The 23,497-nt window shown below is 26.6% G+C and overlaps 1 protein-coding gene and 1 long non-coding RNA gene across 3 annotated transcripts; one reads left to right on the forward strand and one right to left on the reverse strand.

The window, feature by feature from the left end:
* Positions 1–3,602: 3,602 nt before the first annotated feature.
* On the reverse strand, positions 3,603–7,044 carry LOC136075351 (uncharacterized). 2 transcript variants are annotated; one of them, XR_010635858.1, is made up of 5 exons: positions 6,242–7,044; positions 6,029–6,046; positions 5,700–5,720; positions 5,476–5,496; positions 3,603–5,039 (listed from the first exon to the last, which is right to left on the reverse strand). It is a non-coding gene; the product is annotated as an uncharacterized LOC136075351 (long non-coding RNA). The 2 variants fall into 2 exon arrangements; XR_010635857.1 differs by having other exon boundaries at positions 3,603–5,496.
* Positions 7,045–13,787: 6,743 nt separating this feature from the next.
* LOC124809697 (somatostatin receptor type 2) lies at positions 13,788–15,497 on the forward strand. The gene has a single exon (XM_065788227.1). The coding sequence runs from the start codon at positions 13,816–13,818 to the stop codon at positions 14,995–14,997; it is 1,182 nt and encodes a 393-aa protein (XP_065644299.1). The 5' UTR covers positions 13,788–13,815; the 3' UTR covers positions 14,998–15,497.
* Positions 15,498–23,497: the final 8,000 nt, after the last annotated feature.

Here is a 23,497-nt window from a genome sequence, read left to right on the forward strand (position 1 = left end):
AAAGAGCGTGTTTATATAAATTTCTTATTTATAAAATTATTTAAAAATACTTTTATTAAAGAGAATGAATTCTTTTAATTTTTTTTTAAAGACTGGGAAAGTAATTGTTAAATCAAAATTAGGTAAAACGATTTTTTCCAGAGATTAGGTGCACGATAAGCTATACAGAACTGATTGAACTTTGTTCTGCAAAGAGGTTTTAGAGCAAATTATCATTTAGTTGCGTTTACTTATTTTTTTGTTTTTAAGGTAAGAAAATCTTTTAAAATGTGTAATGACGGATTCGTTTTACATTGAAACATAAAACATAAAATTTTATAAACATTCGTTTCATAAATATTAAATGCTTTAACATCTTTAAATAAAAACTTAGTATACGAAAGACGATTTTTAAAACAAACTAAGCGCGTCGCATGTTCCTGGCGATGATAGTGTGCGATGTTTCTGGCGATGGTAGTGTGAAAAAGTGCGCAAATCACTTTTGCTTGTACTTCCCCTAGCAATATTTGCGTAGTTAATATAACTATGTATAAATGAGTAATAGAGTTGGATTAAAATGTTTTTGTTCAAATAATTTCTTGACTTATATGGGACTTCTATATTACTAGCAGCAAGCAACCCGTAATACGGGTTATTAGTAATTAAATCATTATAACAATAAAAACACATTAACAACTTGATATATTATCTAAAAAATTAAATACAAACTTATCTATAAATTTTTAAGTTTGACTCCCTATCAGCAATGTCATTGCTTATAGTTAACGACATAAAAACTGCATTAACATCAGTTAAGTTCTTTTTAAAATCTACCACAACACAGTAGGAACCAGTAAAGGAAAGCCAAGTAAAGCCTGCAAATACCTAATAAAGAAATAAAATAATTACATTTTTTTATTACTAAAGTATTATTTGCGTTTTATTGTTAGTAGAATTAGGATAATAATATTACAGAAAATATAAAGAACAAAAAATAGCTTTAACAGCCTAGTTCTATCAACACAAAACACAGTAACAATAGCGCATAGCATAAGAAATTTGTAAGCACACATTACTGTCTCCAGAATAATTAAAAAAGAAAATATTATAAAAAAGGATAGACAATACAACATAGTAACACCACAACTTAATAAGATATTTTATTAAGTAAAATACTTGAACTAAGAAGATTTTATTTGTTACAATATTTGAACAATCGAGGGAAAATTATAGTTATTAATTTGAACAATTATATCAGAAAATAGCAAGCAACTTGTAAGATATTTCTTATAGATGGTCATTATCAATTGTGGTATTAAGAAATATGTAATAAGTTTTTTTATTCTCCCTCTCATATTAGAGAAAGAGGGAAAGAAAGAAAGTGTTTTCAAAGCAGAATGTTAACAAAAGTAAAAAAACACACAATAGATAATAGGCCGGGTGAATAAAAATGAGCAATAGCTTTTACTCAGTAATTGGTTATCTTACGTGAATAAAAACTTTAGCAATTTTAATTAACTTTTTATTCACGTAAAGCTGAAAAATTACTGAGTAAATTGCTTAACTTTACGTGACTAAAAATTTAAGCAAAACTCCTTAGTTTTTATTCACGTAAAGCTGATCAATTACTGAGTAAAAGCAATTGCTCATTTTTATTCACCCGGCCTAATAGTAACTGGTTTTATTATGTTACCAGTAAACAAAATTATTTTTACCTTGATTAAAAGATAGATTCACATCATTTTCACTGTTGACTAATGATTAATAGAGTAAACTTACCATCATATCAAACTTACAAAATTAAAACCATGTTTCAACAGTAAGCAAACTTATCAAGTGATGACAAAGGCAACTAAAAAATTGTTTGAAATTATAAAAAAATTTAAAATCATTTATGTTATTAACTGTTTGTTTATAAATTGTTGTTATAAACTGTTATTAATCTAAATATTACTATAAATCACTCAATATATTACTATAAATATATAAATAATATTACTATAAATAGAAAAATTCATACTTTGCTTTGTTTTTTAAGTGTCTAAAGTAAAATCGAATTAACAGACATTAACACTGCTTGACACTGAATTCTTGCAAGTAATTTATCTGCTCGCTGAGCAGCATTTCTTACATTTCAACAACGAATAATTTTATCCTACCTAGATCTATCTCTTTTATTTGACAACTATTTATATGTCGCCTATTACCATTTATACTAATAACTTAGAGCCTAATATTATCCATTTCAATTTCACTATTATCATTAAACATATTACCAATAATATTACTGTTGTTACAACTGAATAATAAATAAACATAAAAGAATCATACAAATTGCAATCTTTTCTAATCAAAGACTATATTTCAACTTAAAATTTATCGTAAAACTGAGATACACTATTTCTAACCAATGTTGCATGTTCAGGATTGTGCATCAATTATGCCATTTCTTAGGAAAAAAAAGTGAATAAACCGTAGGATCTAAGTTAGCTGACATTCTCAATAAAACTTCTAAATGACCTTTGGGGTAAATAACTTCCCTAGAGGCAGGTGCAGCATTATCTCCAAAAAATACAACAGCAACTTCACTAACTGTAGTTTGCAAATGAAACATTAAAATATACAAAGTAAATATATTTCCCCACCATGTCCCTGGTAGTACCGCGTTCAACTTGTTTCTCCGTGCAGCAGCCTTGTTCGTCAAGGTTCGTGTTTCGGAGTTATAAGAGTTGAGAGAGGGTTGTAACCACAATTAAGTAGCCTCCTCATCTGTAGTGGCCTTCTGAGCCTTGGGAAGGTGAATTAACAAACAAACAAAAAAAAAAATGTTATTGCTTTCTAAAATTTACTGCTGCAAGTGGGTCAGAGATATACAGTTGATAATGTTGGCGGAATATCTTGATCTGGCCTAAGATTACCTACACAATGAAAAACTTGACCACATATTTTAAAACATGGCGGCCTATGATTTATAGGTTGAACCACATTATCAGTAAATAAAGCAAAATAAAGACAGGCATATTAAATTCTAATATAATTTAAAAAAAATATATTGGAATTATGATATAACTTCCTGTAAATCTTGCAGAAATAGTGAAAATGGAAGCAAAACTACCTTTCTATTATGACAACATAAAAAATGTGTTTCATTAAGAAATTTTTAAGCACAGCAATGCTGACAGATCTGGCTTTTTTCTCATATATAATTATAATCTAGAATAGTATCACTTCTTGCCATACAATATATTCTAGCAGCATTTCGTACTTGTCTAGCAGCATTTCGTACATTTTAAGGATGATTTATCTCACTTAGGCTATCTCTTTTATTTATGTGATAATTACTTTTAACTCTTCTAACCATGATGTACTAATTTAGGTATAAATTAATTTTTTCTTACCAAGCAGCATTTCTTATATTTTGATGACAATTAATTTCAGCTTGCCTAGTTCTAATCATTTAATAAATTATCAATTATTTTTAAGTTGATAATATTTCTTCTAATTAGAGTTCTAAAATTTATAATAATTGTAATCAATTGTTTTAATTTTTGTTTATTAATTTTTAATGGAACAAAAATTAATAAACAAAAATTAAAACAATTGATTACAATTATTATTCAAAATAAAAACCTCTAACAATTTAATTTAGGATTTGTTAATATCCATATTATTTTGGCAATGTCAGTTAGTATATTTTCATCTAAAGTAATAAGAACAAATTTAAAAATCTAAATATATATTCAGATACCTTAAAAAGAAGCGTAACACAACATTCTTTTGACAACTTCCTACATAATTTTTTTTACTTTTTACTACTTTTTTCTATTTTCTATTTTACTATTTTCAATACCTTAATTTTTTTTATCTAAAAAAAAATATAAACATAGATACCGAGAAATATAAATTATACTGAAATATATGCAAATTTATGTAAATACACTTACATATCCACAAATAACAGTCTATTTTATTTAAAGAAAAGGAAACAGGCTATAAAAATAAGAAAAATACAAACAACCAACAACAAACATTTATAATTTTATAGTAAAATTAAATAATGAACAACATCAACTCCTCTTGAAACTAAAAATTTATCAGCTCTAATTCGCTTGCAGACCTTGCTTAAAAAAACTGCGTGGAATACTGATCTGCATTTAGAAAAGCCTAGAAACTACTTTAAAAACGACACTACTACTATTACTAGTACTATTAAATTAGCGTATTAATATTTAGACTAGCAGTAAGCAACCCGAAATACGGGTTAGTAATAAATAAATAACAATTTGACTGATATATTACCTGAAAAATATAAAATACAAATTCATCTATTTGGGCTGCCATTGTCCCGGTTTTTCACTGAAGAACGCTATAAAAGTTTTAGTTTAGTATTGTGCTCTCCTCCATAAAAATGAGGACAATAGCAGCCTTAAGCTTTTATTGGTCTTGGTATTTAGTAAAGACCACGTAACTTTAGATATTAGGTTCTTTTTGATAACAGCAAGCACCAGAAGGAAAACCAAGTACAACTTACCAATACCAAAAGAAAAAAAAAGATCATCTCAAATTATAATACCATTATTTTACAGATTTATTATTGTATTTTAGAATAAGTAAGTTTATTAATAAAGGGGAGCATTATTATTTATATTTATTGTTGTGCTCATGAATTAGACTCGTAAAACATTTCTTAAACATGGTCAAAATCAATTATGGTACCAAAAATACATAAGAGCTTAGTAATAACAGAGTGCTCCAACAGTGATCTCCTTTATTAATAAACTTTCGTTAAACAGAGAGGAGGCAGACTGTGTTTCAAAGGCACTGTGTTAAAATAAGTTACAATAAGTTATTATATTCATAACTTAAGTTATTGTTTTAAATGAAATCGGCAAAAAAATATATATTAGCACAAAATAGTTGTAGCACAATTAACCATTGAAAAAAAGGCTTTTTAGTGTTATCACTAAACAAATTATTTTTACCTCAATAGTTTAGAATCCCAATTTCTTTTTAACTGTGAATAATGATTAGCACAGTAAATTCCATATCATATGAATTTACTAAATTAAAACCATGTTTCAACAGTAAGTAAATTAATAGAGCAATAACAACTAAAAAAATACATTCATGTTTGAAAAAAAAAAGAAAGAATAAAGTCATTTTATTTTAGGATAATTATAGTCAGTTATTTGAAAATTTAATAAAATTTGATTCGTAAAAAAATGCAGTGACTAATTAGAACTAAAATATATATAACAAATCTGATAATAGTCTAATTTCATACAGTCATAAAAAAAGTTATTATAATAATCTTTAAATTATCAGTCATGATATTGTTGAATATCTGAAAGTAATGAGAAACAAAGTTGAGTATAATAAAAAATAGATATACGTAAGGTTAAATTTCAATTGAAATATAAATATTAGCTCTTGTCTGATGGGTCCAAGAAATTATAATTAAAACAGGTACTAAAGACATTTGCAATGAAATTTCACCTTTGCCATTTGACAACTCATCTAGATGGAAAAAATTTGTAAATATATGAACATTTGAATTTTTTACATAAGTAAATGTATATAAGTACATAACACAAGTACATTTACATGAGTTTGAAAAATTTTAAAAAATAGTGAAAAAAAAAAGTTGTAAAGACTTTATCAAAATATTAATAGATTAAACTAAATTACAAACTAAATTAAGAACAGTATGCCTAACTTACCAACTCGCCTTTGAAGGAGAACTTAAAAAAATAATAATAGTAATAATAAAAATTGAAAAGGAAACTTAACCAACAATTAAAGAATCTATCAATAGGCTTATTTTTAATATAACAGTCTATAATATATATATACATATATATATATATATATATATATATATATATATATATATATATATATATATATAATAGCCGAATATATATATATATATATATATGTTAAATATATATTAAATATATTAAATATATTAACAATTAAATATATTCATATATAACCAACAATTAAAGATATATATCTTTATTTATATATACAATATATTCTTGCTTACCAAGCTGTTGCTTAAGATCTAAAACAGGAAAAATATTTTTAATTTAATTTATTTTTAAAAATCTTAAATTAGTTTTTTAGTGAAAAAGAAAATCTAAATAATAAAGTCAAACTTAATACTTCATTGCTATCTAAAAAAATTAAGACGCTATTATAATGTTTTGAAAGTGTTTTACCCAAGTGAAAAACTACCAAAAGAAAATTATTCAGTTACCTGATAATGGAGTCAACGAAGCTAAATGAAAAAGATATTTATTGCTTGTTTTTTTATTAAATAAAAAACAGAAAAGTAACAAACCCCAAAATGACAAAAATTATAAAAGTACTTTATATAAAAATAGAACAAACATAGTGATAGTGGATTTAATCCCAAAATAGAAAGAACCTTTAGAAAAAAGCTTACTGCTCTCAAATCTACAAAAATTTACAACTTACATTTTTTTATCTACATTTATCTATAATAAAAAATGAATTAATGAGTTACCATTACTTAAAATTGATCCAGAAGCAACTAAAATAAATTATCAAATAAAAAGCTTATTTATATAATCCTGGCGATAATGTTGAAACAATATTTATTGCTTGAAAATTTAAATAACAAATCTAATTCAAATATCAAAATAAATGTATTAAGTTACCTGTTGTGGCTGATGCAACTGAAGTTAAGTTATAACAAAATAAAAAAATATTAAATAAAAAAGCTAATTTATCTAATCCTGATGATTATGTTTAAATAAACAATATTTATTGATTCTATTTAAAATAAAATTAAAATAAAATAAAAGACATTACTATTTGCTGATACACCAGCTGACTTCTTCTAAAAAAAGAAACAGGCCATAAAAATTAGAAAAATAAAAAACAACCAACAACAAACAAACATTTATTTAAATTTGTTATTGAAACATTAATCAATGAACAATGTCAGTTCTTCTTGAAACTAAAAATTTTAGCAGCTCCAATTTGCTTGCAGACCTTGCATGAAAGACCGCGTGGATAGAAAAGTATTGAAAAGTCTGAAACTTCTTTATTAAAAACGAAAGTGAAACGACATTAACACTATTAAATTAGAGTATTTATATTAAGATAACCAATATTTTATGGTCAACGTTGTCGAAAGCCTTCGAAAGCTCATTAAAGACTCCTAACATATATTTTTTTTTTTTTTTATTTCAAAAGATTCTGAGGTATTCATAACAAATTGAATAATTGGGTGCTCAGTTGAAATATTTTTTTAAAGCCAAACCGTTTGGTATATAGTATATTATTTTGGTCAAGATATTTAAATATTTTATTCTATATTATTCTTTCTAATAATATTGTAAAAGTTGAAAGAACCGAAATTGGGCGATAGTTGTTATAGTTTGTTAAAAATTAATAAGATAAGAAATAATAGATAATATGATATTTGTTTATAAATCATTGATTTATTAAGAAATTTTAAACATGCACTTTCGTTAAACAACTCTCTACAATGATTTAAAAAAGCTTTTTTAATTCATAACAGTTTTAATTTTTTGATTTTTTACTTTATTACACTTTGTTAGTTGTTTTGTTTATATAAAACTTTTTATTTTATCATTATTACATATAATTTTCTGTTTAAGTACTGTGCCCTTTTTGTTTTTGGTTTTTCATTAACTAAGGTGTTTACTTAAAATAAGTACCTGTACTACATGTAAATATTCCGTAAAATGTAAAATCCATTTCGGAAGACGCTTGATTTGATTTAAATAAAATAAGTATTTATAAAGTGCTCAATAAAGTAACCCCCCTAGATCCTATAAAACAATATCAATATAAACCGTAACCGTTTTGCATTATTTCAAATACTGTCGAAACAAAACTTTTCAAGTTTCGCGTTGTTTTAACAGTTCAAACTTTCATAAAAAAAAACGTTTTTAGTTGTTGTTTTTTATGAAACCTTTAAATTTTGAAAACTATTTACATTATTTGATTCATACCGGATTTCGCATTTATATAAGATGTGTATTTGACGATATCATATTTATACACAGGTGCAGCAGAAATGAAGTTGCTTTCATTTGTGTGTGTGTGTGTGTGTGTGTGTGTGTGTGTGTGTGTGTGTGTGTGTGCAAGTGTGTGTGTGTGCAAGTGTGTGTGTGTATGGTAATCAATTTTTATTTTATACTATACAACACTATTTCCGAAATTACTAAATGACTAAAGAGGTATCACATCGTTTATATAATGTTTATATCATATTGTTTATATCATGTTTTGTTGTCAACACCATCAATCTAGACTTTTTTAAACACATTTCACTCAGCTAAACAAATTTTGTTTGAAGAGCTCTGAATTATTTATTTTAAGCTCCTATCTTTATTTTGGTAGCTTTATAACATTTTTGTAACCAGTGCTCAGGAAAAATGGTTTTTTTTTTGGCAAACTACTTGAGGTAACTTTGCTCGTTAAAATTCACCCAGTTAGTAAAAAAAAACTGTTATGAAACAATTTTAGCAATTATTTTTAGGTATTGCGGAAGTTTAGGTATTGTGGTAATGGTGGCGCAGTGGTTGGAGCACTTGCTTTAAAAGCAAGAGTTAAATGCTCTTCCTCGGTACTCTGTGACGGTTAGGTTTTTTGGGTCACCTAAAACAAAAAATTATTCATATATATATATATATATATATATATATATATATATATATATATATATATATATATATATATATATATATATATATATATATATATATATATGTGTGTGTGTGTGTGTGTGTGTGTGTGTGTGTGTGTGTGTGTGTGTGTGTGTGTGTGTGTGTGTGTGTGCGTGTGCGTGTGCGTGTGCGTGTGTGTGTGTGTGTCTGTGTTGTAATAATGTGCAGTAGTAGTGTAGTGGTTAGAGCTCTGGCCTCAGAACTGGAAGTCTTTAAAATGGAAACATTTACATTGCCTAAAACCATTAAAACAAACGATGTTTTTTTTCATGATCAAGAAGAGATAACTAATAGATTAACAAATATTTTATTTCTCTCGGACAAACAAATCCCTCAAGCAATTAATCCATTAGATGATGTAATCGTTTCTAATTCGTCACAATTTAATTCATTTACACCAACTTTTAAAGAGTTTGAATGCAATTTAAAATGCTAAATCCAAATAAATAAGTTGGCGAGGATGATATCAATGTAAATATTGTTATTAAATCATTTTAATTAAAAAAATATATACTTTTTATAATTTTTTCTTGTTCTATCAGGCAAGGAATTTTTCCGAACCAACTAAAAATAGCAAAGACGATTTCTATATTTAAAGGAGTAGTTTTAATTAGTGAGAAACTATTGTCGCATTTTATCCGTCGTATGTCGTATTCAAAAATCTTGGAGAGAGTTTTATATAATAAAATTTATAAACATTTATTTATAAACAATTTAATATACAGACAACAATATGTATTTAAAAAAAGAATAACTTAATGGAACACGCAATTCTCAAGTTTATTAGAGGTATAACTAAGTCTTTAGAAAGTTCTCAATATATCTCAGTTAGGGATTTTATTGACTTAGCTAAAGCTTTGGATTGAATTGATCAGAAAATTCTTTTAAATAAACTATAGGTGGTTGTTTTAAATTGGCTAATAAAAAAACGAAAGCAATTTGTATACGTTGATATAGTTTAACCCTTAAACTTGCTTGATATAACTTGTGGAGTTCCTCAGGGGTCAATATTAGGTCCTCTTTTTTATTTACATCAACGATCTTCATAAAACCTCAAAGTTAACGACGATTATGTTTGCCGACGACACGAACTTATTTTTATCTCACAATAATAATACATTATTATTTCATAATATGAATAAAGGACTAATGAGAGTTTCTAATTGAATTTTAAACCAGATGACATGATGAACCACATGACATGCCGCCTCTATTTATTGATAACATAATTTTTTAAAAAGTCCAACTTTCTTGGAATTTATATTGATGAAAATCTTGGAGTTATCAGACAAAAAAATTTGAGTAGTAAAATATCAAAAAGAAATTTTATATAAAACAAGGAGTTTTCTAAATAAGCATACTTTACTTAAACTATATTATTCACTCGTTCACTGTCACACTATGCAAACATTGCGTGGGTTAGTACTGATAAAAATAAACTCGAACCTCTTTATCAACAGCAGAAACATGTTGCACGCCTCATTAATTTCAAATATCAATTTACTCATGCCGAGCCTTTTAATTGAAAAGAAAGATATTTATGAGCTTTTTTTTTTTAATTTTTATATTATTATTATTTTATATTATATTTTTTTATATTTTTAATATTACTTGCTTTAGGTTTAAATGTAAAAACAATCTATCCCCAGTACCTTTCATAATTTGTATACCAAAAAAGAAAAAACTAAATACAATTTACGAAATGATTACAAAATTGGTCAATCAAGTGTCTGTTTGACCAATGATGTTATCATTAGTCAAACCCAGTGGGCACAGTACGTTTTTAAAACGTTCTTTGGATGTTTTTATTAGGTTTAAACCTTATAAAAACGTTTAAAAAATGTTTTAAAAACGTTTTAAAAACGTTTTAAAAACGTATCGTGCCCACTGGGAAGGATCCGAAATTCAAACTCCACATCTTGGCAAGTTTTGTGACATCGGTAAGGTAGGAGGCGTGAACTTCCAATTAAATGCTCATCCGCGGTGCTCTTTTCTAGACCGTAACAACTTCTTGGGGTACCTAAATAAAATAAAAATAATAAATAAATAAAATCGACTTATCAAATTAATTTCGGAAAATATCGTTTTTCATTTCGGGGAGCTTTTCTTTGCAATAAAATAGTTTTAAAAAACTTTGACTTTTCTCAAGAATTTAGCTATCTCGCTTTCAAATAAAAACTTAAAAAAGTCATTTATTTATTAGATGGTGTATCTATTTTCCTTTAACCACATGTAAAATTCAACAATTTATAAATTGTTATTAAACACTTGTTGTTATTACTTTTTTTTTTTAGTTGTTATTACTTTTTGGAATTACAAAATTGTATAAATCATCTTTACATTTTAATTTTTTCAATTATTGTTTATGTTTTTAATTCTAAAATATCTTCAGGTATATAAGCTTGAAAGCGTGAGTTCTTTTTTTTTTTTTCTTCATTGTAAATTTTATTATTTATTTTGTGAATATTTTGTTATATAAAATTTTAACAAGTAATCTTTTAAGCGATTCTCGATGACAAGACCTTACGGTCTTTTACGAGTCCCCGCGTTCTTTTATTTCCTAATATTGTTCTTGTAAATTTTTATTATATTTCTGTATTTTATATTTAATAACGGATTTTTTTTTTAATGTATTAAAAGAACAAAACAAAACAAAATAAAAAAAAAAAGTTCGTTGTTGAAAGCCGACTCTGGTCATCATTCATTAGACTCTGGCCATCATTGGTAAGAATAGAGGCGTGACCTTCCTAATTAAATACTATTCCGCGGTGCTCTGTGATAAGACCGTAAAGACATCTTAAAGCACCTTAATAAATTCAAAAATAATAATAACAAAATAAAAATACGGATCCGATTTAATACAAAAAATACGGTTTGAACAACATAAACAAAACACGCCATCTATTTCGTAACAAAATGCAATTAAAGCTTCTCCACTTAAACAGTTTTTTTAAACTCGGTGTACCAATTTTGGCCACCAAAATCAGTTAAAAACCCTCAGGGTAGGATTCAGTTTGTAATAAAAATTCGGGCTACAAATTTTGTACTTAGTTTTTGCTGAATAAATAACTAAACACTATTTTTACACCAACAATAATAAAATGTATTTTGCAAAGTGAAGTTATATATATTTTTGCTTATTTTTATAGTTTTAGCCATTATAAATACTTAATAATAAATACTTACATAAATACAGCGAGCAGAAAAAGCAGCCCGCTATAAACAATCAGTTGAGAAATATTTGCTCTTGATTCTTTTTTTAAACCTGATTCCGGGTTTAATTTTCTTAAACCTGATTCCAGGTTTAAGAAAAAACTTTTTTCTTTAACCTGGAATCTTGTGTACTTTCAAAGTGCTCAGTGGTGTAGAAAGTTACTAACTAAGTTAGTTTTAAATTTTTGTTAATCATTTATATAAAACACACACATTAACACACGCTTACGTGCACCCACTCACTAAAAACATGCTTTAAAGATCCTTCTTTTTTTGTTTGCTTTCGTTTTAGGTAAACTAAAAGTTAAATCATTTGTTATGCAAATTGCAAACTTTCTGTTAAAAGAATATAACTTGATAAGGTCGTTTTCTTTTAAGTCATTGACACGTTTATGACTCAAGCAAAATTTGAATTGGAGAGTCTTGGATTTAAAATCCAGCATTATAACCATTAATAAGACCTTTTTATTTTTTACTATTAAAAAATATCCAATAAAGTAGAAAGTCAGCAAACATGCACAATTTTAGTGCTTAAAATACAATTTAAAAACTTTATTTTTTTCTCGTAACTCAAATAATTTTTACAAAGAAATAATGGGAAACAAGATGAATATCAATAATTGTTATCAAAATATTTCCATCTTTCTAAAAAGTTTCATGAGTAAATTCATTATTTAACATTTTCATTCGTTTTACTAAAGTTCTTTTTCGTACTTTTTTTTATAGATGTCGGTTTCTAAATTCATCGTTGCTTCAAACGAACGCCTCGTTTGTTTTTGACTTTAAAGAAAGTAAATCATTTGTTATTTAAGAGTTATCTTTATTATACAAGCTATAATTAAGCCTAAAGGTCTTTTTAGGAAATACATCGTATCCTTTGAAGATACTATCTATTATTTTAAAATTTATTATTTAATAACCTTGACGTAAAAAAATAAATAGAAATAAAATAAAAAAACAGCTGGGTCATAATGAAATATGTATGACAGTTTTTCTTTAAAATCTATATATTTAATTAGGTATAAAATATATTATGCAAAAATCTCAGTGTCAAAAAGTATTGGAATATATATATATATATATATATATATATATATATATATATATATATATATATATATATATATATATATATATGTATATATATATATATATATATTTATTTATTTTTTATATATATGTGTACCAGTAATCTTAATCAATAAAAAAAATAAATATATATATATATATATATATATATATATATGTATATATATATATATATATATATATATATATGTGTGTATATATATATATATATATATGTATATATATATATATATATATATATATATATATATATATATATATATATATATATATATATATATATATATATATATATATATATATATATATATATAAATATAAAGTAATTTTTCTCCTCAAATTATAAAGATGTTTTTTTGTATATATAATATGATAGATATAAAATATGATAGAGTTAGAACCGTGTATTACCTAACCTAATTTAAAATTCTACCTCTTGTTGCTTTGATCGCTAAAGTATGAATTAATGATATAAAATATAAAAATCCTAATATTTTGAAAAAATTTATAATCCCTCTTAGAAAAGAAACCGCCAGTTGGTTGGTCGGTTGTACTGAAAAGAGAAATTCAAAAAGCACAGTTTTCAGATGTTTTTAGAATACAATACTTGCAATATGTTAAACAACTTGATCGAATTGAAACGAAATACAAAAAACTTAATGTCTTAGAACTTTGCATTAGAACCATTTTTATCACAATCTTTAAAATTGTATTGAAATGTTTAATGAATTAAACTAACAAACAACTATTTTTAATTTTTAATTTTATTTTAGCTAGAAGAAATTTAGGTGTTATTAATTTCTTCATGATATTTAAAAATTATATAAAAATATATATATATCAAAAAATGGTCGACACAGCGTTAAATTGCACTGAATTGTTAATGAATGTGTTTGGCAATACAACCACGGTAGGAAGCGAAAAAATAAAAGCAGCAAGATACTTTTGTGAAAAAATCAACACTTTCAACAGCTCATTGTCCTCGAAAGAATATTTTAACGAATTTTGCTGTAAAAACGATTTCTTAAGTCAAATGTGCATTACATTTTTAGAAAAACATATTAAACAAGAAGGTTTTAGTGTAGTTTGTTCCTCCTATCTAATCTATTCATATGTATTGATTGGATTATGTGTCCCACTTGGTCTTCCAGCAAACTTCCTAATTTTAATATTAAACCTTCGTCATCATATCTTGCCTAAACAAACTAGTTATTTTTTGGGTAGCCTATCAGTTGCTGACATAGGAGTGATAATAAATTTTATTACATTAGCAGTGTACCAAAAAAGAAACCCTAATCTCTCAAAAAATGTGAGCCAGTTTTTAATGCCTTCAACTCATATCTTTTTTGTATCTATATCTATGTTGCAAATTTGCGTAGTTAGCATTGAAAGGGCAATGGCCGTAACATGGCCTCTTCAATACACAATCTTTTTTACACCAAGAAGGGCAAAAATTGTAACATTAGTAGTATGGTTGTGGGGCATGAGTAACTTGGCCATATCTTTACTTCGTATACACGTGCAGTCAACGTTGTATAAAAATTTTGTTATTTACACTTTTTTGTTTACTCTGTTAGTTTTCCCCATGGTGATTGTGTTTTTTTCTTATTTGGTTATTTCGTTGTCTGCTTTTAAAAAAATCAGACACGATAAAGAATGTGCAAAGTTTATTGCAGACTCCGCTCAAGTTAAATTGAAGTCAAACTCTGGATGGAGTATTCACACACTGCGACAAAAAGAAATAAAAGTTTCAGTAAATATTGCTGCCATGGTTTTACCATTTCTCTGTTGCTGGATGTTTTTTACGTTTACTCATGTAAACGAAGTTCTGAAAAATCAACGTTTTAATGGCATTTGGAATTGGTTTATTCTGGCTTTACCAATGTTTGTATCATCAACAAATCCGGTGGTGTATATCCTTTTAACTAAACCATTACGTAAAAAAACACGAGCTTTTTTTAAAAAGAAGTTGAAATCACTTTTATGAAATATCAACATTATCAGTTAAAGAATGTATTCACGAAAATGTATAATTGTCTAGTTAAAAATTACATTTAAAGAAAAGCGTCAATAGTGCAGAAGCAAACAGTCAGTACTTTATAAAAAATGACGTATTTCATGCGATCTTCAGTAGTTGGTACCAGGAAGTAAATTTCTTTAAAAGAAAAACTTTCTTACTTTATACAGTAATTATTTTAACTGTGTAAAGGGGCGGCGATAAACGTTAGTCTATATGGCTTTGGATTTTTCAGGATTGTATTCAATTCTGCTACAGTTGAACATTTATCATTATTAAAACTGACTTTTAACAAATTTTTAGATGCAATCAAATTTAGTTGATTTTACTTCTTAATCTGATTAAAAACTAAATAAATCTGACAAAAAGCTAATGACTCCACCCAGTGGGCACACTGACATATAAGGCATTTATATCACGTCTTAAAGGCGTCGCAAGTCTGCTTGACGTTTTTAAGACGTCCAACGATTGTTCTAAAGAAAAAATTTATGATTTCCTTCAAAAATGATATATTTTAAACTTGTAACATTTTTAAAATTACCTGATTTCAGTAATATGAAACTGTTGAATTTTAACGATTTTATATTAACTTTAAAATTTAGATGAGACACTTTCCTTTAAAGTTATAAGCATAAAAAAGATCACGAAACTAACCGACAACCCAGTGGGCACAAGACAAGTTTTGGACGTCTAGAACACGTATTAAAACGAATTAATACGTAAATTATAGGTTAAAACATGTCTTGTGCACACTGGGAAGTTTTAAAATAAGTTTAAAATATTAAACAACTAAGTTGTAAAGAAAAGATCAGTATTTTAAAAAGCTCTTGAAAAATTTAAGAGGAAAAAAACACTTTCATATATATATAGGGTAGATTAATGTAATATGAGCACCTTGGTAATATGAGCATACTAAAAGATTTCTTAAATGTAAGCAGTAAAGTTAAAGTTGCTTTGTATTTTTTGAATCAACTTTAAGTGGCGATAAAAGGAATCAGTACAATTAACGTAAATTTATAATTAGCGGGTATCATCTAATTAAGACGCTATTAAATTTTTTGCGTTGTTAAAATAATATTATCACGCATGAATAAATCTGTAGCGCGAAATTTTGGTGCTAAAACAATGAAATTTATTTTTTCGTAAAGAAAAATATGTTAGCTAGAAACCCGTTCCACTTTTGTTTGAAAAACAATGCATAGAAACATTTAGTTTCGACTTTACTTAAAGATTTTTGTGTAATATAAAATAACCCAGTGTTTTTTATTACAATTACCTAGTATAAAGTCCTAATATCGCAGTGGTTTTAATTGATTTTTGAATAAAAACAAAACAGTAAAATATTTCAATATTTTAACAATACTAAATAATTTTCTGTAATTTAAATTCGTTCAAAGGTTTGAGTTGATAAAATTGAAAACATAAAGAACTATTTTCTTTTTTTTTTTTGAGGAAAACAAAGTAGTATTGTTTCGATAAAAAGTTGCTCAAAATTTAATCTTTTAATGATAAGTTTTGTTACTAACAAATCATTATATTCTTAAACTTAGTTCTAATTGTCAAGTTGGTATTTTTTACTTAATTTATGTTATTTTTTTGAGCTAATTTAAAGTGCTAATATTACCAAGTGGTCTGAGTAGTATGAGCACTTTAGCTACTTTTTTTAAAACCTCTGTGTTTTTAAGAAAAAATTACGTTTATTTTAAATTAATTTTAAGCCAAAATATCTAAGTGGATCATGAGAATGGATCCCTAAAAATTGTTTATTCGCAAAAATTATGCATTCAGCATTATTATTTTGAAAATACTCCAACTTTCGCTTAAGGTGCTCATCTTACCCAAATAATAATTATTTAAAACAAATATTCGCATTTTATCAAACTTATTTAAATAAAGTTATTCATAAAAACCGTACACAAAATAAATTTTTTATCATATTCAATACAGTGGGCCTTGTTTTTGGAAATATTTAAATTTTCTTTTTTTTAAATGTTTACAAACCATTAATGTAACGCGACTTGGTGATAAGAGAACTTTTTTTTTTTTTTGTTTCGGCCAGACTTTATTTTAAACCGCAAATAATAATTGAATATTGAGTTTATTCAGCTTTTTACTAAAGATAAAATTCACATTACATATATATATTGGCCTCTAGCAGCGCTGAATTAAGGGGAATCCCATAATCCAGCGCTCCATTTTTCAAGAAGTTGTTTGTTACGATGTTATGGTAGATTAGGACCCACTATTATACAATAGCCTCAGGCCCCAAAAATTCTTAATACGGCACTGACCTCTAGACCTTAAAAAAGCATTAAAAAATTCCTTTTTTTATTGCTGCTTAGTTCTTTAACTCGGTTTAATAATTAGAATATCAGTGGCACAATCACCAAGTAAAAATAATTGCAATACCAGTGGCACAATTACCAAGTAAAAAAAATTGGAATATCAGTGGCACAATCACCAAGTAAAAATAATTAGAATACCAGTGGCACAATCGCCAAGTAAAAAAAATTAGAATATCAGTGGCACAATCACCAAGTAAAAATAATTGGAATACCAGTGGCACAATTACCAAGTAAAAAAAATTGGAATATCAGTAGCACAATCACCAAGTAAAAATAATTAGAATATCAGTGGCACAATCGCCAAGTAAAAAAAAATTAGAATATCAGTGGCACAATCGCCAAGTAAAAAAAATTAGAATATCAGTGGCACAATTACCAAGTAAAAAAATTGGAATATCAGTTGCACAATCACTTAGTAAAAAAAAAATTAGAATATCAGTGGCACAATCACAAAGTAAAATTTAACAATCTTTAGCTTTAAAATAATTTTCGAATTTGGTTTCAGAAAAACGAACAACCAGAGACTTAGTGTTAATTTTTCTTAGCATTTGACTTGCAATTTGAAAAAATGAAAGTTAATTCATTAATTTAATTATTTCCACATAGTTTTATTTTCATTTCAATTAAAAAAAAATTTTCAGCCGAAATGACCTGTCTATCGACGTAGCAATCCGGCAAATGCACGTGATTACCATGGGTTAGGGCGGTATTGCAACGGTAAATGATAGAATCAAAAACTACCCAGCGGGTACAAACCTATGTAAGATATCAGAATTTTTGATTCTATCATTTGCCTAAAAAAACAACATCACAATATTGTTTTATTGTTGCTATTTGAAGCATTTTTCTATTTAATACACGTTAGTTACCTTCAGTAATTCTGATTTGATTTTCAAAAATAACTGCACACCATGATTTGATATACACAAACGTTTACACACCCCGATTTGTTCAGGGCTAAATCCACAAAAATCTAAAGAAGGTGAAGGGGGGGGGGGGTATCCACTAAATTAAAAAAATAATTACTTTTGTAAATGTTCGTAAATATTTTACTTACGAACATTTATACATCCTGATTTTTATGTATTACTTTTCAATTTAATTCCAAAAAATTTTATTTCATATTGATATTGTATTTTTTCATATATTATAATTAATTTTCATATTAGTACTATATTGACATTTCATATTGACGGTTTATATTGACAAAAAAATAATTCTTATTTTAAAGGCACATTTAATTAGCCTAAAAAGCTGTATACAACAACAATAAAAAATATCGCGAGAGTGTTTTGTAATTTTGGAAATAACTACAAATAAACATTTCGTTAAAAAGAAAAGAAAAAGTAATAACACTTAAATAAAGAACGCAAAAGCTCGAAGCAGACCATTAGGTTTTGTCACCTAGAACTGCTAACAATAAAAGGTGTTAAATAACTTATTTTTGATAAAATAATTTAACTTTAAATTTAAACAAAATAAAATAAAAAGAAAAGATTAATTACATAACCAGAGGCAAAAAATACGAATATAATCGGGGAGGGGCTGTGAACCTTTTGAAGCACCGACTGGCTCCTCAAAAAAAAAAAAAAAAGAAGATCCTCAAAACTAAAATTCACCCAATTAAAGTTTGTCAAATATCTGAGTAGCCGACTATTCCTTAGAAAGCCTGACAACAACTTTAAAATCAACTTCTTTGGGGGGAGGGGGGAGGAAGGGGAGGGGGAGGGGGTTAGGCTGTCACATCCCCTCGTAAAATCGTCTCTGTACATTAAAATAAAAGTTTAACTGTATATTTATATATTTACAGTTAAAAAAATGAGTTTTTTAATATTCCGTTTAAAAAGAATCAAAATTACATTCTTGAAAAAGTTACATCCTTGAAAATTAACATTTATTTATTTTACAAATTAACAAAATTACAAAATTAACAAAATTACATTCTTGAAAAAAAATGCTAATTTTGCGTGGCGAACATCGTGGTGAACAGACGCGTTTTCTTACAGTTAAATATTTTTTGGAATTTTTTTAATTCGTTAAATAAAAATTGATGTCTAAATCAGAAGAGTTAGTTTCGATTGCTATGATGAGAGAGCTATTAAATATTCAAAAAGAAACAATTTTGTCTTTTTTTCATGAAGCATTATCGAACATAAATGAGAGGTTTGATAACTTTCAATCTAGTTTTAAAGAAGTTCGGCGAGAACTCGACGAAATGAAATCTGGATTAAATTTTGTTGGCGATGTATTAAACAATAAAGCTAGAGCAGTTGAGGAAAAAATTAATAAAGTTCACGACGATTTATCAAATGTACGAAAAATGCAGGGTAAAATATCTTCTGACAATATTGAGTTAAAATTAAAAAGCGTTGATATTGAAGACCGTAACAGAAGAAACAATTTAAGAATTGACGGGGTCGTTAAAAATAACGAAGAAAAGAATTGGGAAATCACAAAAAAAAAAGTAAAGCAACTATTTAAAGATTATCTTGGTATTGAAAAAGATATTATAATTGATCGGGCTTATCGAGTGGGAGTAGCTAATGATAAACGAGAGCGAACAATTGTCTTGAAACTCCGGGATTACGAGGACAAAAAACAATTTTGGAAAGAGCAACAAAATTAAAAGGAACTAATATCTTTCTAAATGAAGATTTTAGTTTTACCACGCGAAAAATTCGAAAGGAACTTTTTGATCAGGCGAAGATACATCGTCAAAATGGCTATTTTGCAAAAGTTGTTTACAACAAACTTATTGTTCACGAACTTCGAGAAAACACCCGCAACACAGATGTTATTCCGACATGCGTAAACGAGTAAACGTTTTGAGTATTTTAGTTTTTAATTATATTAAATATTTTTAAATTATACATTTTTAAAAAATGGCAGCGCTTTTTCCACAGAAATTAGGTTTTCACAACTTAAATTTAGACTTTTTTGAGGACAACTTTATAAATAACCTATCCGAAGAAAATATAAATATTTTTCAAGAAACTCAAATGAACTTAATTAACACACAGTATATTGATCCTTTTGAATTTAAAGTAATAGCAGATCATAGCTCATTTTCTGTATTACACATAAACATTTGAAGCATGCAGCAAAATTTTGATAAACTTAAAGAACTTTTAAATATTTTAAACTACACGTTCGACATCATATCTATTTCAGAGACTTGGCATGATACAGAAAGTTCTCTTGAATTAAATTCTAATTATATATTACCATTTTATAAACTAATAAGTCAATCAAGAGGAGAAAATTAAGAGGATTAGGAACTTATGTCTTAGAAAAGTATGCTTTCAAGATAAAAAATATACTATGCTTTTCAAATGATAATTATGAAAGCCTTTTCATTGAAATTATTAATAAAAAATACCGAAACATTTTAGTTGGATGTGTTTATCGTCCACCGAGTGGAAAAATAAAAAATTTCGAAACTTTTATCAAAAATACGATTATGAAAATAAATAAAGAAAATAAGACATTATATATAACTGGTGACATAAATCTTGATGCTCTTTCTAACACAAAATTTCCAAAAATAAAATCTTTTTTTGATATGCTTTTTAAATTGAATGTCTTGTCAACTATTAATAAACCAACGCGAGTAACAAAAACCTCTACAACAGCAATAGACAATATTTTTATCAATAATTATTTAGAAACGACATTTGAAATCGGTATATTTTTGACAGATATTAGCGATCATTTCCCGATATTCATAAAAATAAAAAACTTTAAATCTATGTCTGATTGTCATTCAAAAATTATACATTTAAAAAAACGAAATTTAAAATTGAGTAACACTAATAAATTAACAAGTAGACTAAAACAAGAAACATGGAACAACGTATATAAATGTAAAGATACTAATGAAGCTTACAATGCCTTTTTAAGTACATTTTTGGAGTACTTTAATGAAACCTGTCCAAAAGAGATAATAACAACTAAGTCAAAAGCAATTGCTAATCCGTGGATGGATAAATCGTTATTAAAGTGCTCAAAAAAAAAGCAAAAACTTTACAATAAATTTTTGAAAAATAGAAACAATGATAATGAAAAAAATTACAAAAATTATAAATTTTTTTACCAAGATCTCATTAAAAATGCAAAAAAAAATATTACAGTAATCAAATTAACAAATGCAAATTTGATAGCAAAAAAACATGGTCCATCATTAATCTCATAATGGGAAGAGAAAAACTAAATTCACCTTCTCTTCCTAAACGAATTGTTATTGAAAATAACGATATATTTTGTCAAAAACTAATTTCAGAAGAATTCAATAAATATTTTACAAATATTGGTCCAAATCTTGTAAATAAAATTGTACCAACATCTGTATCATTTAAAACCACGAATAACGTTACCATGCTTGATTATGAATTAGGCTATGAAGAATTAGAGGCAGCCTTTGCCTCCTTAAAAAAAAAAAAGGCTCCAGGATTTGATGAGATATCTAGTGATATAGTTATTGCAAACAAACACAGTCTTAATAGACCCCTGATTCATATACTTAAGCTCTCATTAAATTCTGGGATATTTCCGGATGTACTTAAATTGGCAAAAGTAATTCCATTATACAAATGTAATAATCATTCTGACATTACAAACTACAGGCCTATATCAATACTTTCTGTATTTTCAAAACTCTTTGAACGTGTAGTTTATAATAGAATCTATGATTACTTCATTAAAAACAATTTTTTTTACCCAAATCAGTTTGGCTTTCAAAAAAATTTCTCTAGAGAGCATGTAATCATTGAAAGAGTAAATCAAATAACTAATGGTTTTGAAAATAATAAATTTACTTTAGGAGTGTTTCTTGATTTATCAAAAGCATTCGATACAGTGGACCATTGCATTCTCTTAGATAAATTAAGGCATTACGGAATAATAAATAAAACTTATTATTGGATTAAAAGCTATCTTACAAACAGAAAACAATATGTAAATAATGTCCAATCTGGAGTATTAAATGTCATATGTGGAGTTCCGCAAGGATCGATTCTTGGTTCACTTCTTTTTCTAATATATATAAATGACTTTTGTAATACATCTTTAAAAATGAACTCGGTCATGTTTGCAGATGACACAAACTCATTTCTCACCAACAATGGTATCAAAAAATTATATGCAGACATGAATATTGAACTGTGTAAAGTAAACAACTGGTTTAAGGCAAACAAACTCTCACTTAACGCTGAGAAAACAAAGTATATACTATTTCACAAAAAAACACAAGAAGAAAATCTTCCTCTCAAGTTGCCTAACCTATCTCTAAATGATATACTAGTAAATAAGCAATCCAATATAAGATTCTTAGGAATCATTGTTGATGAAAAATTATCCTGGCTTCCACATATAATATATATCCAGTCAAAAATCACCAAAATAATAGGTTTGATGTATCGAGTTCGCTCCTACGTCAATAAAAATAGTCTTAAATTAATCTACTTTGGGCTAATTCATAGCTTCATCAGCTATGCAAACTTTTCATGGGCAAGTACTCAAGCGGCAAAGATTAAAAAAATTTATAGTCTACAAAAACATGCCTGCAGAATCATTTACTCAAAAAATGGGCGTGAACCCTTAATGAAAGATATAAAAATGATGAATGTGTTTGAAATAAATATCTACCAGCATTTAATTTTCATGTATCGTTATAATCACAATATCTCTCCTATAAGCTTTAATAACAAGTTTAAAATAAATAAAAATGATAGCTATAATCTTAGAGCGAATATGTCCAACACATATAAACTGCCTCGGATAATAAACAAATATTCAGAGTACAGCATTCTATATCGAGGTCCAAAAGTATGGAATACTTTTCAAAAAGGATTCAAAGGTACGGTAAATTCGTTAAGTTCATTCAAGTTTTTAACAAAAAAAGAAATTTTTAAAATATAAGAAACGTTTTTGGTTAATGATACTTTGAATAATTTCTCATAAATCTGTTTTTGTTTTATTTCTACTTTTGTTGGTTGCTTATCAATTTTATTAGCGGATTACGCGTTTTATTACGATATTTTATTGAAATTTTATTACGCATATCGTAACATATTACGATATTTTTTTGAAATCTTGTTATAGGATCTCTATGAAAAGATTGCGATAAC

Source organism: Hydra vulgaris, chromosome 01 (assembly GCF_038396675.1).
Source record: "Hydra vulgaris chromosome 01, alternate assembly HydraT2T_AEP".
Lineage (NCBI taxonomy): Eukaryota > Metazoa > Cnidaria > Hydrozoa > Anthoathecata > Hydridae > Hydra > Hydra vulgaris.